At 34.4% G+C, this 13346-nt stretch overlaps 1 protein-coding gene across 1 annotated transcript in view; it reads left to right on the forward strand.

Annotated features, from left to right (window-relative positions):
- The window catches only part of LOC123523190 (uncharacterized), a 68565-nt gene that overhangs the window by 41350 nt on the left and 13869 nt on the right, over positions 1 to 13346 (forward strand). The window contains exons 5-8 of the mRNA XM_045300877.2: positions 1242 to 1312; positions 7215 to 7284; positions 9695 to 9815; positions 13014 to 13182. Of these exons, the coding sequence (XP_045156812.2) occupies positions 1242 to 1312; positions 7215 to 7284; positions 9695 to 9815; positions 13014 to 13182 (431 nt within the window). The remainder of the gene's footprint in view (positions 1 to 1241; positions 1313 to 7214; positions 7285 to 9694; positions 9816 to 13013; positions 13183 to 13346) is intronic.

A 13346-nucleotide genomic window follows, 5' to 3' on the forward strand; every position in this document is an offset into this window, starting at 1 on the left:
GTGGACGCTGTACATCAAGAAACATAACTCTATCCTGCTTTTGCAAGAATGATGGCCCTTTTAGACTAGATAAATCATGGAAAATATTTAAACAAAAAAAATTCAAGACTGCACCCGCAACGGTCTTTTTTAAGATAAAATTAGGTTTATCTAGTGACAAAAGTAATTGTAATATTTAAATGATACATGCATTTTAGCTCAAAAATTTAACTGATGGGTACTGCTGTCATTGTTACCATTTACTGTTGACCACCACAGCCGATATTTCTTTGCAAAATATGCCAAATTTTAATCTGTTTCTTATGTTTTGTGTTGGCTTAGTATTTTTACAGATAACACCTCCCAACAGGCATGATGCAGACATTCGTGTTATGCTTTGTTATTAACGAAAACACCAAATAAACACATAAAACATAACTTGAACACTTGTAGTGCTGGTTCTCATGAATGTTTGCTGAAACTGCTTATTTCCCAGTCAAGCAACTTCTAGTGTGGCTAAGTTATCCTTCCTTCACCTTATTCCTATAGGCTTTCTTTTCAGTTCTGTAAGTACATACGATACCGTAAGGAATTCTCACCTGACTCACTCCAGGCATACTATTGCCATTTAATTTACTACTATTTAACCCTTATCATGCTGAACACGATTGATTCTGCCTTTGCGAACAGTGTAGATAATATGATCAGCCTGCACATCCGTGCAATCTGATCAAGATCTGCACTGTTCGCCATTCGGATGGTATCTTTTTGGTAGGCATCCCTTTTAATAGTTAGTGGTACTGTCCAAAATGAAAGATGGACCAGTCCATTTTAGAAACTTAGAAGGCTAAGGGTTAGTGCTACTTTTACTGCTCCCTACATATCATTACCGTAAAATGGTGTTACCTGTTGGACCTGGTGTTACTGAATATTATATAGTTTAGAACTATAACTTTATGTATTTTGATTTATTTTCCTTATGTAACTAGAATAATGGGCATATCTTGTCAATTTTTCCTTGTTCACTTTACTCATTTTTTAAGTACTTGAGTTTTATAAACTTCTTTTGCACCAAAAGTTCAATAAAAAAAAGTTAGTGTGAAAACAGTAGTGAATGGAACTTGACTTGTTTTATTTATATCTTTCTAAAAACAGTTCTTACAAGTCATGTTTCAGTGTGTCATATATATAATCAAGGTCAAATAGTCAATTTCAGGTAAGCGACTTAGGTCTCACAATGGCCTTCTTGTTTAATTTTACAGGTGAAAAAAGTATACAAGAAAAAGAGAAGAATTACATGTGCTGTATTTGGTCCAAATGGATTTGAAGAGGAGTATGTTTATATTTTCTTACTCAAAGGACATAAATTATTTATTTTTCTTTCATAAATTATTTATTTTTCCTTTATAAATTATTTATTTTTGTATCCAGTCAGTGTTTTTCTTTGCAGTGTCTGACTATACAATATATTTCCATGATAGATACACATGTAAAAGGGAAATCATTCTCACTGGTATGACCTTGTCCTTTATTATGATATTGGCAGATATGATTTGTCAATAAAGTTTCACTATAGCCTGAGCCACGTCATGCGAAAACCAGACTTATGGCGTTTGCGACCAGTCTGGATCCAGATCAGCCTGCACATCCGTGCTGTCTAATCAGGATCTGTACTGTTGGCTTAACATCTCATGGAACCTATACTGACTGAATAGCGAACAGTATGGGTCCTATCTGCAGTCTGATCTGGGTCCATACTGGTCGCAAATGCCATAAGGCTGGTTTTCCCATGGCACGGCTCAACCTGTATCTCTCATTTTATGCATGTATCAATGTCCTGCTGACAGGACAGCCAGTGTTTTGTCAGTCAAGAATTAGTCTACCTGTAAGATGTAATGAGGAACTTAAAACGTTCAAGTTTATTCATTGTCACGGCAAGTTACAAGTATGTGGCTGAATAAAAAAATCAGTATAAACAGACAACAATAAACAGCACAATAAAGCAATTTATGCAGATAAAATTTTTAGAAGTGACTAAATAACAGTTTGTTTAGAATGTAAAGGTAGTACTAGTATAAACATATAGGAACAATTCATAAATGAGCTGCGCCATGAGAAAACCAACATAGTGGGTTTGCGACCAGCATGGATCCAGACCAGCCTGCGCATCCATGCAGTCTGGTCAGGATCCATGCTGTCCGCTTTTAAAGCCTACTGGAATTGGAGAAACTGTTAGCAAACAGCATGGATCCTGACCAGACTGCGCGGATGCGCAGGCTGGTCTGGATCCATGCTGGTCGCAAACCTATTATGTTGGTTTTCTCTAGGCGCGGCTCAAATGGTCATTATTCTTGAGAAAATGTTGTAATTACATATTGTTTTTGAGGTTGCTGTCAGAGAAAAAAGTTTTCATTTTGAGCAAATTATTAAAGATTTGTTTTTCAAGATGAATTAGGGCTGTCATCGATAGAAACGATATTGATGTATCAACGATATTTTTTTGTCGATCGATTATTGATTCCCATTTTCAAAAATCGATATTTTACAGAGAGAAAAAACTACCGAAATAAACACTCAGACCCTAAAAAACAACTAAAGTTCACAAAGTTGTAAATTTGGATAAATGGAAAAAAGGAGTGAAGGCAAAATAAAAATGAAAGATGTTATTAATTTTTATGTATTTCTTTTATTTCATAAATACAAATACAACACAATCAAACAGAAATATGGAAAGTAGGCAATAAAACTTAAAATAGCATTTACAGGAAGGTATATAGTATGCATATGAACAAATAGGTCGTTAATCTAACTTAATAATCAATATATCGATGTATCATCGATATTTGTCTTCTGATATATCGGTATCGTCGATATGCCTAAGACCCAATCAGTGACAGCCCTAAGATGAATTCAATGTTAGAAGTGTTAGTATCAGAATTACTACTACACAAAATATCTGACTATTTCTATGATTCAGATATTCAAAAAAATATTAAACAGTAAAAATTTTGAGGTGTTTTTCACCAATTTTCACTCATAGAATAGTTGATTTGGTTACTACCTTCTTATGGCAGTCCGTTTACTTCCTGCTGTCATTTGGTGGCACTAATAAAATGCCATCAATGTTGACTGGATGCCATTAATTTTCCATCATATTTTCTGTCAAATGCAAAAATGTTGGAAAATGATTGTATTCGGTGGCATTTTTACAAAAGTTTCCTCTAAGACAATTTGGTATTTTGCATGCAACTAACTATCAAGATCTGTCTTAGGAGCATCTACTACTAAGTCTTACCAAGTTATGGCCCTTGTTTGACTTAGAGGCTGTTGAAGAGTCAAGTGCACTTATAAGATTTATTTTGAGTCGGCAATAGTATACAGTCAAGTAACATAAGCACTGATGAGCTTTTTTAACCGACCATATAACATGTGTAGGTTAACAAAAGTAAATAGGCTACAAATAAGAAATCATAATTTACAACATAAGATCTATGAGAAACATGCTAATCGTACCAACTTTGGTTTAAAACTGTTTCAAAGAAGAATTAGTTACAAGGTGACCAGGAATATGGGGCAAAGGTGTCATTGTTAAAAAATATCTTAAAAAATCAGAATATCACTCAAATCAGATTTGAAATGACCTGGTTAGCATCTCTTTCATAGAGTAATTCAATAATCATTAATTGAAGGGCAAATAAGAATTTCATATTTATATGTTATGGTTAAAAAGTATTTAAGAATTAAAGATAAAAACACAATTATATAAACTCTATAGTTAGACTTGTCAACAGATAGGTGGATTGCTAGCATAAAAGTACTTTACTTTCAAGTCAGCTAGTACACAATTAAATGTTAGATTGACTCTGACAAGGTATTTAATTATGATAAACATAAATTAGACACAACATGAACGAAAGTAAGATATAACATCTAAATGCAAATGAGAGCAGGTGTTGAATATACTCAACATTTAGCTAAAGCAAATACTGGAAGAGAAAAACTACATACAGCAAACAAAAGCAATTCAATTACAAAAGCAAAATCAATAGCTTGTATATAAAGCATCAGAAGAAAAATAAAATGAAAAGGAACAAAAGTAAACTTAAGCTTGAGAATATTCTATGCCAAACATGCACTTAACTTTTATGCTATGCTTGTGTTATATATCCCCCCAGGAGCAGGAGGAACATTTGCAAATTGAGTCATTCTGTGACTGTATAAGATTTTTAAACTGACTAAAGTTAGTACAAGATCTAATATGAACTTAGGTGCTACCTAGAAGGCAGAGCTCCCTTGAAAAGAATTAATGATAATTCATGATTTCTGAATGAATGTTTTAGAATGCGTTAAGATTAAATCTTAGCATGCGAAAACTCTACAAATATGCTATATACGAACTAAAGAAAGTTACGGTTCTTTTTAGAAGGAAGAATGTGTCCAACTTTAAGGCACAAATACTGCTATGATAGATCTCTGGTATTGAAGAATGAAAATCATTTACATGTACAAAGCTTGTTTAAAAAAACAACAACAAAAGACTAGCCATCTTTAAAAGTTAATGATGAGAATTTTACCCAGAGAAAATCACATTTTTTGCCAAAATTCTCAAAAACTCGTGTTTTATTTACTGAACTGCTAAGTTAACAGTCTATGACATTTTTATGATTAATCTTTTAGCACTACTGGTATAGAACAGGAATGGTAGTAGGAGCCTTTTTGATGTTTATTGATAATTCATAGCCAATAGTTTCTTTCCTAGTTGACTCTGGTCAGTGATTTTTAACCTTGTGGATGAAATATATGTGAACGGGGAGAAGAGCATTTTGTGCTTTTCACAGTTCAATGCCTGTAAATTTTGATCAACAAACATCTGTTTTAAAAAAAGTTTTATCTATGCCTACTGACTACTGTACAGACAGTACATTGAAACCTGACATCACTAACAAAACACTTGTTAAATTTTACATGAATTTTTTTTTTACAATATTTTCAAAACTCATAATAAATAAATAAATAAATAAAAAAAAACTGAAATAAAAAATAAAGTAAAAAAAATAAAACGCTTCAGGTGAGGATCGAACTCCCGACCTTTGGATTTCAACGCGACCTCGCTAACCACTGCACCAATGTGGAAGCATGACGTCATTAACACAAATATAGGTATATAAAATAAATTTCAGTTATGGCAGCGTGACGAAAATCGTTCCGCATTGAAAATATTGTATTTTACCTTTTCCTCTTTGTAGGAAATGTAGTTAGCACTAAATTCTTATTATCGGGCGCTCATTTACATTTTTATTCAACATTCAAAGCAGTAAGCGAAACGCTTTTGTCAACCGTAAACAGCAAGCGTCTATTGACGTCTTACTGATTAATTACTATGAGCATTGCGTACTGGGAGAAACCCGAACAACACCGATTCCAAAAACTTACCACGAATTTTCAACTCAATAGTAATTCTATACAAGATTTTATTCATTTTCTTTTTCACACGTCTAACCGTAATGCGACGCGGCGCCGGTAGCTCTGCAATAATCGTCTGGGAGAGAGTTCCATAACACAGGAGCAGCATATCTGTAGGAGTGCTTACCATAATTTGTAGAGTTAACTCTAGGTACCTGTGAAATATTAGAATATCTAGAGTGGTGGAACCTATGCTCGCGGTATTTTGTACATATATTATCTTTTTAAGAAACAAGAAAAAATTATTATTTCGATTTGCCTATACAAAAACATAAAGTTATCCTCCTATTATCGAAACATTGTTGATGTGCGTCATCACGTGACTTAGTCGTCTCGTGAGCTATCGACACGACATAAGTGAAAAGGTGAAAATTCGCCCTGAAGGGAACGTATGCTGGCGGTATGCCATATCTATTAAACTAAGGGCGAAAAAAAATTCAGCAGGCTAAAACTGAACAAACAAGCATATGCGAATATAATATTTAGAACATTACTCATTTATTATGTGAAAAACAAAAGAAATGAGGATAAAATTTAGTGTGTGCCTCTATGTGTATATTTTCCTTACAGAAATGGAGTCACTATTAGAACAAAGCTTAAAAACGTATAATAATGTTATATAAAAACAGAATGTTCAAGTATTAATGATTCAAACAACTACTGTGAATAACTCACTAATGTTTCCGACACTTCTTTTGTGTGTAGGAAAATTGCTACTCCCTACATCTCAGAAAAAGCCATTTGGACTTTGTCAAAATACTAAGATCAACATCGATCTTTTCATGGTTCGACAGGCACTCTAGTGTAGCCAGGCGTCACATTCATCACATCTTGCTCTTAAATGTATCTTACATCTGACTGTAATGCATGATTTCTAAAAAACTAACTTTAGTTGGGTTATTTTTGACATATTTGTCTGAGATTTGTGCGACGAATACAGATTGCGTAAAATGTATCGGCTGCTGTATACGTCACGTGAGCGGCATGCGCGGCTATCGCTTCGTTTGTTGTAAAGGCATTTCACCACTGGTCGGTGTTGAACATAGCATGATGAAATATTTTTATCTTTGCTTCTGCAGAGAGCATATTCATCGAAATACCGCAAGCATAGGAATACCGCGAGCATAGGTTCCACCACTCTAAAGTTTATTGAAGAATTCCTTTTTACAAACCACTAGGGCAAGACCATTTAGGATTTTGAATGTTTCAATATCCATTATACGCATTCTTCTTATATGTAAGGAAGGCAATTTTGCTTTATGCAATAAATCAGAATAGGAGGATAAATAATCATCGTAAACAAATGTCAGCGCCCTTTCTTGCAGTTTTTCCATTTTCTTAGTACTATTTTCAGAGCAAAAATGCCAAGTCATTGGAAAAAAATCTGCTGATTTTTGGAGCACAATAAAACCTTGTTTAGAAATGTTTTCATATGTGGAATGTAATTAAGCACATCTTTAGGTCAAGTCTAGAAGGTACTATAAAGATAAAAAGGTGTGGGGGAAGCCTGCACAGGCTCCCTACAGGAGGTTTGCCCCTTGACCCTACTAGGGACCGGCAGCCACCAAACCCCTAGATTATTTTCAGTTTCACTTTGGCTCAGTTATCATCCCTGAAAAGTAATGATTATAAGATTTTTATGATTTGCTTAAAGTCAGAATGTAGCACACAAATACAACTTAATTAGTTTGTAATTGAGCTTTTGAACCAAATAAATAGTTTCGTTTAACTAAATGACTATTACTAAAAGTATTAACATTTTCTTGTTTCAGCTTTACAATGGGATATGGTAACCCAGGGGCAGTCATACCATACTGTGATCCTAAGAAAGATCAGATTCTGGTTTGTACATTATGCTTACCAAGTTGTGAACTTAAATGCACATTCTCTCAGTGAGTCAGGTTAATGGTCTGCAAATGATTAAATTGTTAAATGTGTAATTAAAGAATGAGACAGTGATATGTGAGAAAACTGCCATTTATGAAACACAAACTTTACTCAAAGTACACTAGTCTGTCTAAATCAGAAAACTCCAAAACTTTCAAGGTTAAATTCATTTTTTATCACTTTTTCTAACATGACGCACATTAATTGCTATATAAAGATATAGCAAACAGCCTATATATGAATCTTTGATAAAATATGATTGGCTGGTACATTTTGCCCCCTACGATTGTAACATAAGAGATTCTACTTCTGTTCCATTACATACAAATTATTTCAGGGCCAAACCGTTGAAAACAACATTTAAAAAAATAACATGATAAAAAGTCATACTGAAATATGTTAAGGGCTGTGAAACACGTTTGATCTCTACAGGTGAATTAAATTAGCTCAATTATGATTCAGCGGTGACAAATGTTTGACATAAAGTTTGACATCATAATGATGTGACGTCATACAAAGTTAAGCTCATAACTCGTAACACAAAGTCAACTAACCAACCTGATTTGATGATTCTGTTCATAATTAGCTTGTGAGCTGTTAGATTACTAATTTAAAAATACTTCTGAATTCTGATAAAAAAGAAACAAATATCTACGTTCCATTGGCTATGCAACACTTTCTAACCATGGGGGTAAATTGTAACAGCTTATGACCCACGCTGAAAAGGTAGATCTAGTAGCGTAAAGTGCGAATTATTTGCATTGTTAGAATCGAAATAATAAATATGTTCCAATGATTTTATCAGTTATTAAAATCTGAGCAGTCGTTTGGAAGTGAATAATTAAATCACTCGTGCTATGCACTCGTAATTTAATTATTACGCATTCAAACTCCTGCCTATATTCTATTAACTGATAAAATATTGGAACAGATTTATTATTTCTTACATAAGACCAGCAAACTGATAGGTACCTTACAAATGAATTCAACTAACCTCCGACTAGTAATTTCATTCATTAAGATCAGATTACAATATTTTTGTGGGAACAAAATGACCTAAGGTCAATACACCTGAATAAACACAAACTACAGTTATGGCCAAAGGGAGATAACTTAGCTTTAAAAACTACTTAATCCAAAGCCTTAAAATCAAGACTGCCACAGACTTCCCCTGTCTGAGAAATGGTCTTCCGGCATTTGTCCGTCGGATATTACACCATCTTATACTTATAATAAGACATAACTAATTAAAATAATAAACGCTTCTTTTTATAACCCTTAAGTATTTCATACAAAAATGTAAACATGTAACTAAACACGTATTTCTCAAAAATTATTGTCAATAAATTTCCTTTATTGTCTGCCCTTCTCAAAAATTGTGACCTCACAATTGTTAGACCAAACAACATCTAGCAGTCAATGTTTAAAACAATAAAAACAAACAATATTCAATTCAAATATGCTAAATCTTACACCAGTACAGTATATTTTCACTTAAATATTTCTAAAATAATTCTTCAAATAACTTTTATCTATTCAGTGCAATTTATACTGTCACTTCACAGTTCTGTTTAATAGTAAGGCACATATTACTGCATAACTGCATTTAACACTTTCCTTGCTACTTCAGGATCTACATCCTTTAAAAGACTGGAATTAATAAAAACTACAATTATGGCCAAAGGGAGATAACTTAGATTTAAAAGCTACTTAATCCCAAGCCATAAAATCAAGACTGCCACAGAAAGAATAAATTTAAAAAAAGGAACAGAAAAAGTGAAGATAATTTGAAAGGGAATATGGTATTTGGATATTTTATTGCACAAATAGCAGTGACTGTCATGAGTATCATTATGCGGCCACATTTTATCACAGTTTACATAGAGTGCAATTTCTACCTTAACATCTTTTTTGGAAATTTTGGATAAAAGCTGTTACAACTAAGATTTCAAGACACAGTTTTGAGAAAGTAGACTTTGATATAGAGAAAAATCTCATTAAAAAGTTATAGAATTCTGTCTCAGATGCTGTTTATGAATCATTTGTACAGGAACACTTGTTTGATTTACATAAAGACAATTCTGTAGCAAAATGAGGAAAAACACTTGACCAAACAAATTTAAATATTGCTTTGTACAATTATACCTCATTTTGTCCCGCTCCGTCCATCCCTGTCCTATCGCATCCCATCCAAGGAACTGGTACAGATATTGTGTTCAATTAGACAATTTCGCATACCAGGTGTCATAACTCTTGACTTTAGTTTATATACAAAATTGTCTGCCCTTTTCACTGTATGTTTTTCTATATTTTGTATGGATTGGTTGTTGACAACCTGTTAATCAAGAAAATGAAATATTTACAGGAAGAGGCAGAGAAGCTGTGTAAAGATGACAAGGTATTCTTCAAAGGTAGCTGCACACATGCTGAGAACTTCCTCACAAAGGAAGCCTTAAAAGGCCTCGAAAGTACAGGAGTGTTTAAAGGTAATTAGTTCTAGTCTATGTACTGTAAAATCATTTAATTTCGTGGGCATGAAATTTTGTGGTTTTGGTCAAAACAGCAATTTCCTGGGGATATGAATTCATGGATTTCAACTTTTGAACATAAAATGAAAGGGAATTTTACTTAGTTCATTGGGATTAAATTTCATGATTGGCTCGACCAAGAAATCCATGAAAATTAGTCCCCCACGAATATTAATGATTTCACAGTAATTGATTACATAGAATATGGAACAGGGCACATCTGATGTTATAAGAGTATGGAAAAACTTGGTCAAATTATAGAGAAATCTTGTTAGCACTGGAAGAGGTCTATTTTTTCGTTTGACTATTCAAAGAATAGATAGAGCTATTGAACTCGCCCATATGCGTCTGTGTCAGTGTCCCGATTTGGTTAAGTTTTTGTGTGTAAGCTGGTATTTCAGTAACCACTTGTGGGAATGGATGGATTGAAACTTCACACATTTATTCACTGTGAAGAACTGACTTGCACGGCACATGTTCCATAACTATTTTGCATTTTTACAAAATTATGCTCTTTTTCAACTTAAATTTATTCAGTTGACAAGGGTGTTGAATGGTTGAGCATTGCTGTCCTCTGACAGCTCTTGTTTTATTTATAGACACTAGGGCAGATTATTTGTCTTTATGAAATTTAGGTAAAGTGTAAAATAGGGTCATCTTGGGACGAAATCTAGGTTAGTAGGTCAGATCATAGGAAAACCTTGTGAATACTCTAGAGACCTTATTGTACCCCCCCCCCCCCCCCCCCCCCCGACAACAAAGTTGTAAGGGGGGGTATACTGGTTTCAGGTCTGTCTGTCTGTCCGTCTGTCCTTAGACGCAATCTTGTGCGCACCATCTCTCCTTATCCCTGTGACAGAATTTAATGAAACTTCACACAAGTGATCAGTACCAACAGTAGTTGTGCATGGGGCATGTTAGGTTCTTTTAGAAAAAAAAATTGCAGAGTTATGGGACTTTGTTTTTTTGTTACTATACTATATACATAGACACAATCTTGTGCACACCATCTCTCCTCATCCCCTTGACACAATTTAATGAAACTTCACACAAGTGATCAGTACCAACAGTAGTTGTGCATGGGGCATGTTAGGTTCTTTTAGAAAAAAAATTTGCAGAGTTATTGGACTTTGTTTTTTTGTTACTATACTATATACATAGACACAATCTTGTGCGCACCATCTCGCCTCATCCCCTTGACACAATTTAATGAAACTTCACACAAGTGATCAGTACCAACAGTAGTTGTGCATGGGGCATGTTAGGTTCTTTTAGAAAAAAAATTTGCAGAGTTATTGGACTTTGTTTTTTTGTTACTATACTATATACATAGACACAATCTTGTGCGCACCATCTCTCCTCATCCCCTTGACACAATTTAATGAAACTTCACACAAGTGATCAGTACCAACAGTAGTTGTGCATGGGGCATGTTAGGTTCTTTTAGAAAAAAAATTTGCAGAGTTATGGGACTTTGTTTTTTTTTGTTACTATACTATATACATAGACACAATCTTGTGCACACCATCTCTCCTTATCCCCTTGACACAATTTAATGAAACTTCACACAAGTGATCAGTAACAACAGTAGTTGTGCATGGGGTATGTTAGGTTCTTTCAGCGACAAAAATTGCAGAGTTATGGGACTTTGTTTCTTGTTAACATACTATGTACATACAGTCTGCATATGCAATCTTGTGCGTGCCTAATCTACCAAACCCTTTCACACAATTTAATGAAACTTCACACAAGTGATCAGTACCAACCCTAGTTGTGCATGGTGCATGTTACATTCTTTTAGATAAATATTCTGCATAGTTACGGGACTTTTTTTTTTGTTACTATACCTATACATACAGTCTATATACATACAGTCCACATAATTATGCAGTCTTGTGTGTGTCAGATTGCAATGTACTTTGTCAGTGCATGAGGGGGGTACATTCATCACCTTTAGTGATAGCTCTAGTTTTGTATCTGATAGCGATAGTATTCAACAAATTTGGTTTTACCCCAAGATGAAAAATATATGCTGGCTATATTTGAGTCATGCATTTCTGTCAGTCCATTGGTTTGTTTGTCCACCATTTGTGTTCACTCCATATTTTCTTAAATTGTCGGAAGATTTTCATGAAACTAGTATCTGTTGTTAACCTTATCAAGGTAAAATGCAGAACACACAACTCCGCCCACTAGGTCCATCGTCAAGGACACACTTGGGAGATCAAAGGTCAAATAGCCTAACTTGGCATCTGCTCCATATTGTCTGAACCGCAGGGAAGATTTTCATAAAACTAACAGTAAAACACTGTTAACTTTACCAAGGTGATTTATGGAGTACGCAACGCAGGTCCAAGGTCAAAATCATACTTGTAGAGGTCATTAATGAAACAGCTCAACTTCATGTCCATTCCATATTGTCTGAACTGCTGGGAAGCTTTTCATAAAACTTTCGTCATTTACCTTCTTCATCAAGATGATGTGTAGTGGGCACAACCTAGGTTACTAGGATCAAGGTGAACTTCACTTTTTAAGGCTGAATATCAAACAAGCATTGTTTATTTCATCAAGATGACATGGAAAGCACATAACCTAGGTTCAAGGTCACATTCAGCGGATCTTCATTGAATTTGATACATAGAATCCATGCAAGGACCTCTCAGATTTGTTCAAATTGGGGCATATGTCTAGTGTTACGTTTTTTTTATACTGAAAACAGTTGATAGAATTTATTATTTGGTGGATTATACATATATTCAAGGTCAAATAATGAACTTCAGTTTAGTGATTTAGGGCTAACGTGGCCCTTATGATTTTAATTTTTATACATTGTTGGAAGGGTCTGATCATTCATTTTGAACAAACCTTACCGCTAGAGATACCCTCTACAGACTTTTTGAATAAGATTTCATTAAATGTCTGTCATTCCCTTAAAGCTTTTCATCAATAAATTTCTATAATGAACTTGTCCATCTTTCAATTTGGACAGTACCATTAACTGTTAAAAGGAGTGCTAACCAAAAAGATACTGACTGAATGGCAAACAGTGCAGATCATGATCAGACTGTACAGATCATAATCTACACATGTTGCAAAGGCAGAATCAGTAGTGTCCAACATGATAAGGGTTAAAGCTGTTTATCAATAAATTTACAGAAAATGTTCATCACGAAGATAATGAGGTTGAAAATGGCCATGGTAATGAAGAGCAACTAACTCAGTGTAGGAAAAAGAGGAAATTGTCAGAAAAGCACACAGATTCTGATTGTACAATCACCAAGGTGGAGGGAAAAAATGATGGGCTTTCTAAACAAGGGCAGCAACGGTAAATGAGCCACGCCATGAGAAAACCAACATAGTGCATTTGCAACCAGCATGGATCCAGACCAGCCTGCGCATCCGCGCAGTCTGATCAGGATCCATGCTGTTCGCTTTCAAAGCCTATTGCAATTAGAGAAAATGTTAGCGAACAGCATGGATCCTGACCAG

This window comes from Mercenaria mercenaria, chromosome 8, assembly GCF_021730395.1.
Source record: "Mercenaria mercenaria strain notata chromosome 8, MADL_Memer_1, whole genome shotgun sequence".
NCBI classification, from domain to species: domain Eukaryota; kingdom Metazoa; phylum Mollusca; class Bivalvia; order Venerida; family Veneridae; genus Mercenaria; species Mercenaria mercenaria.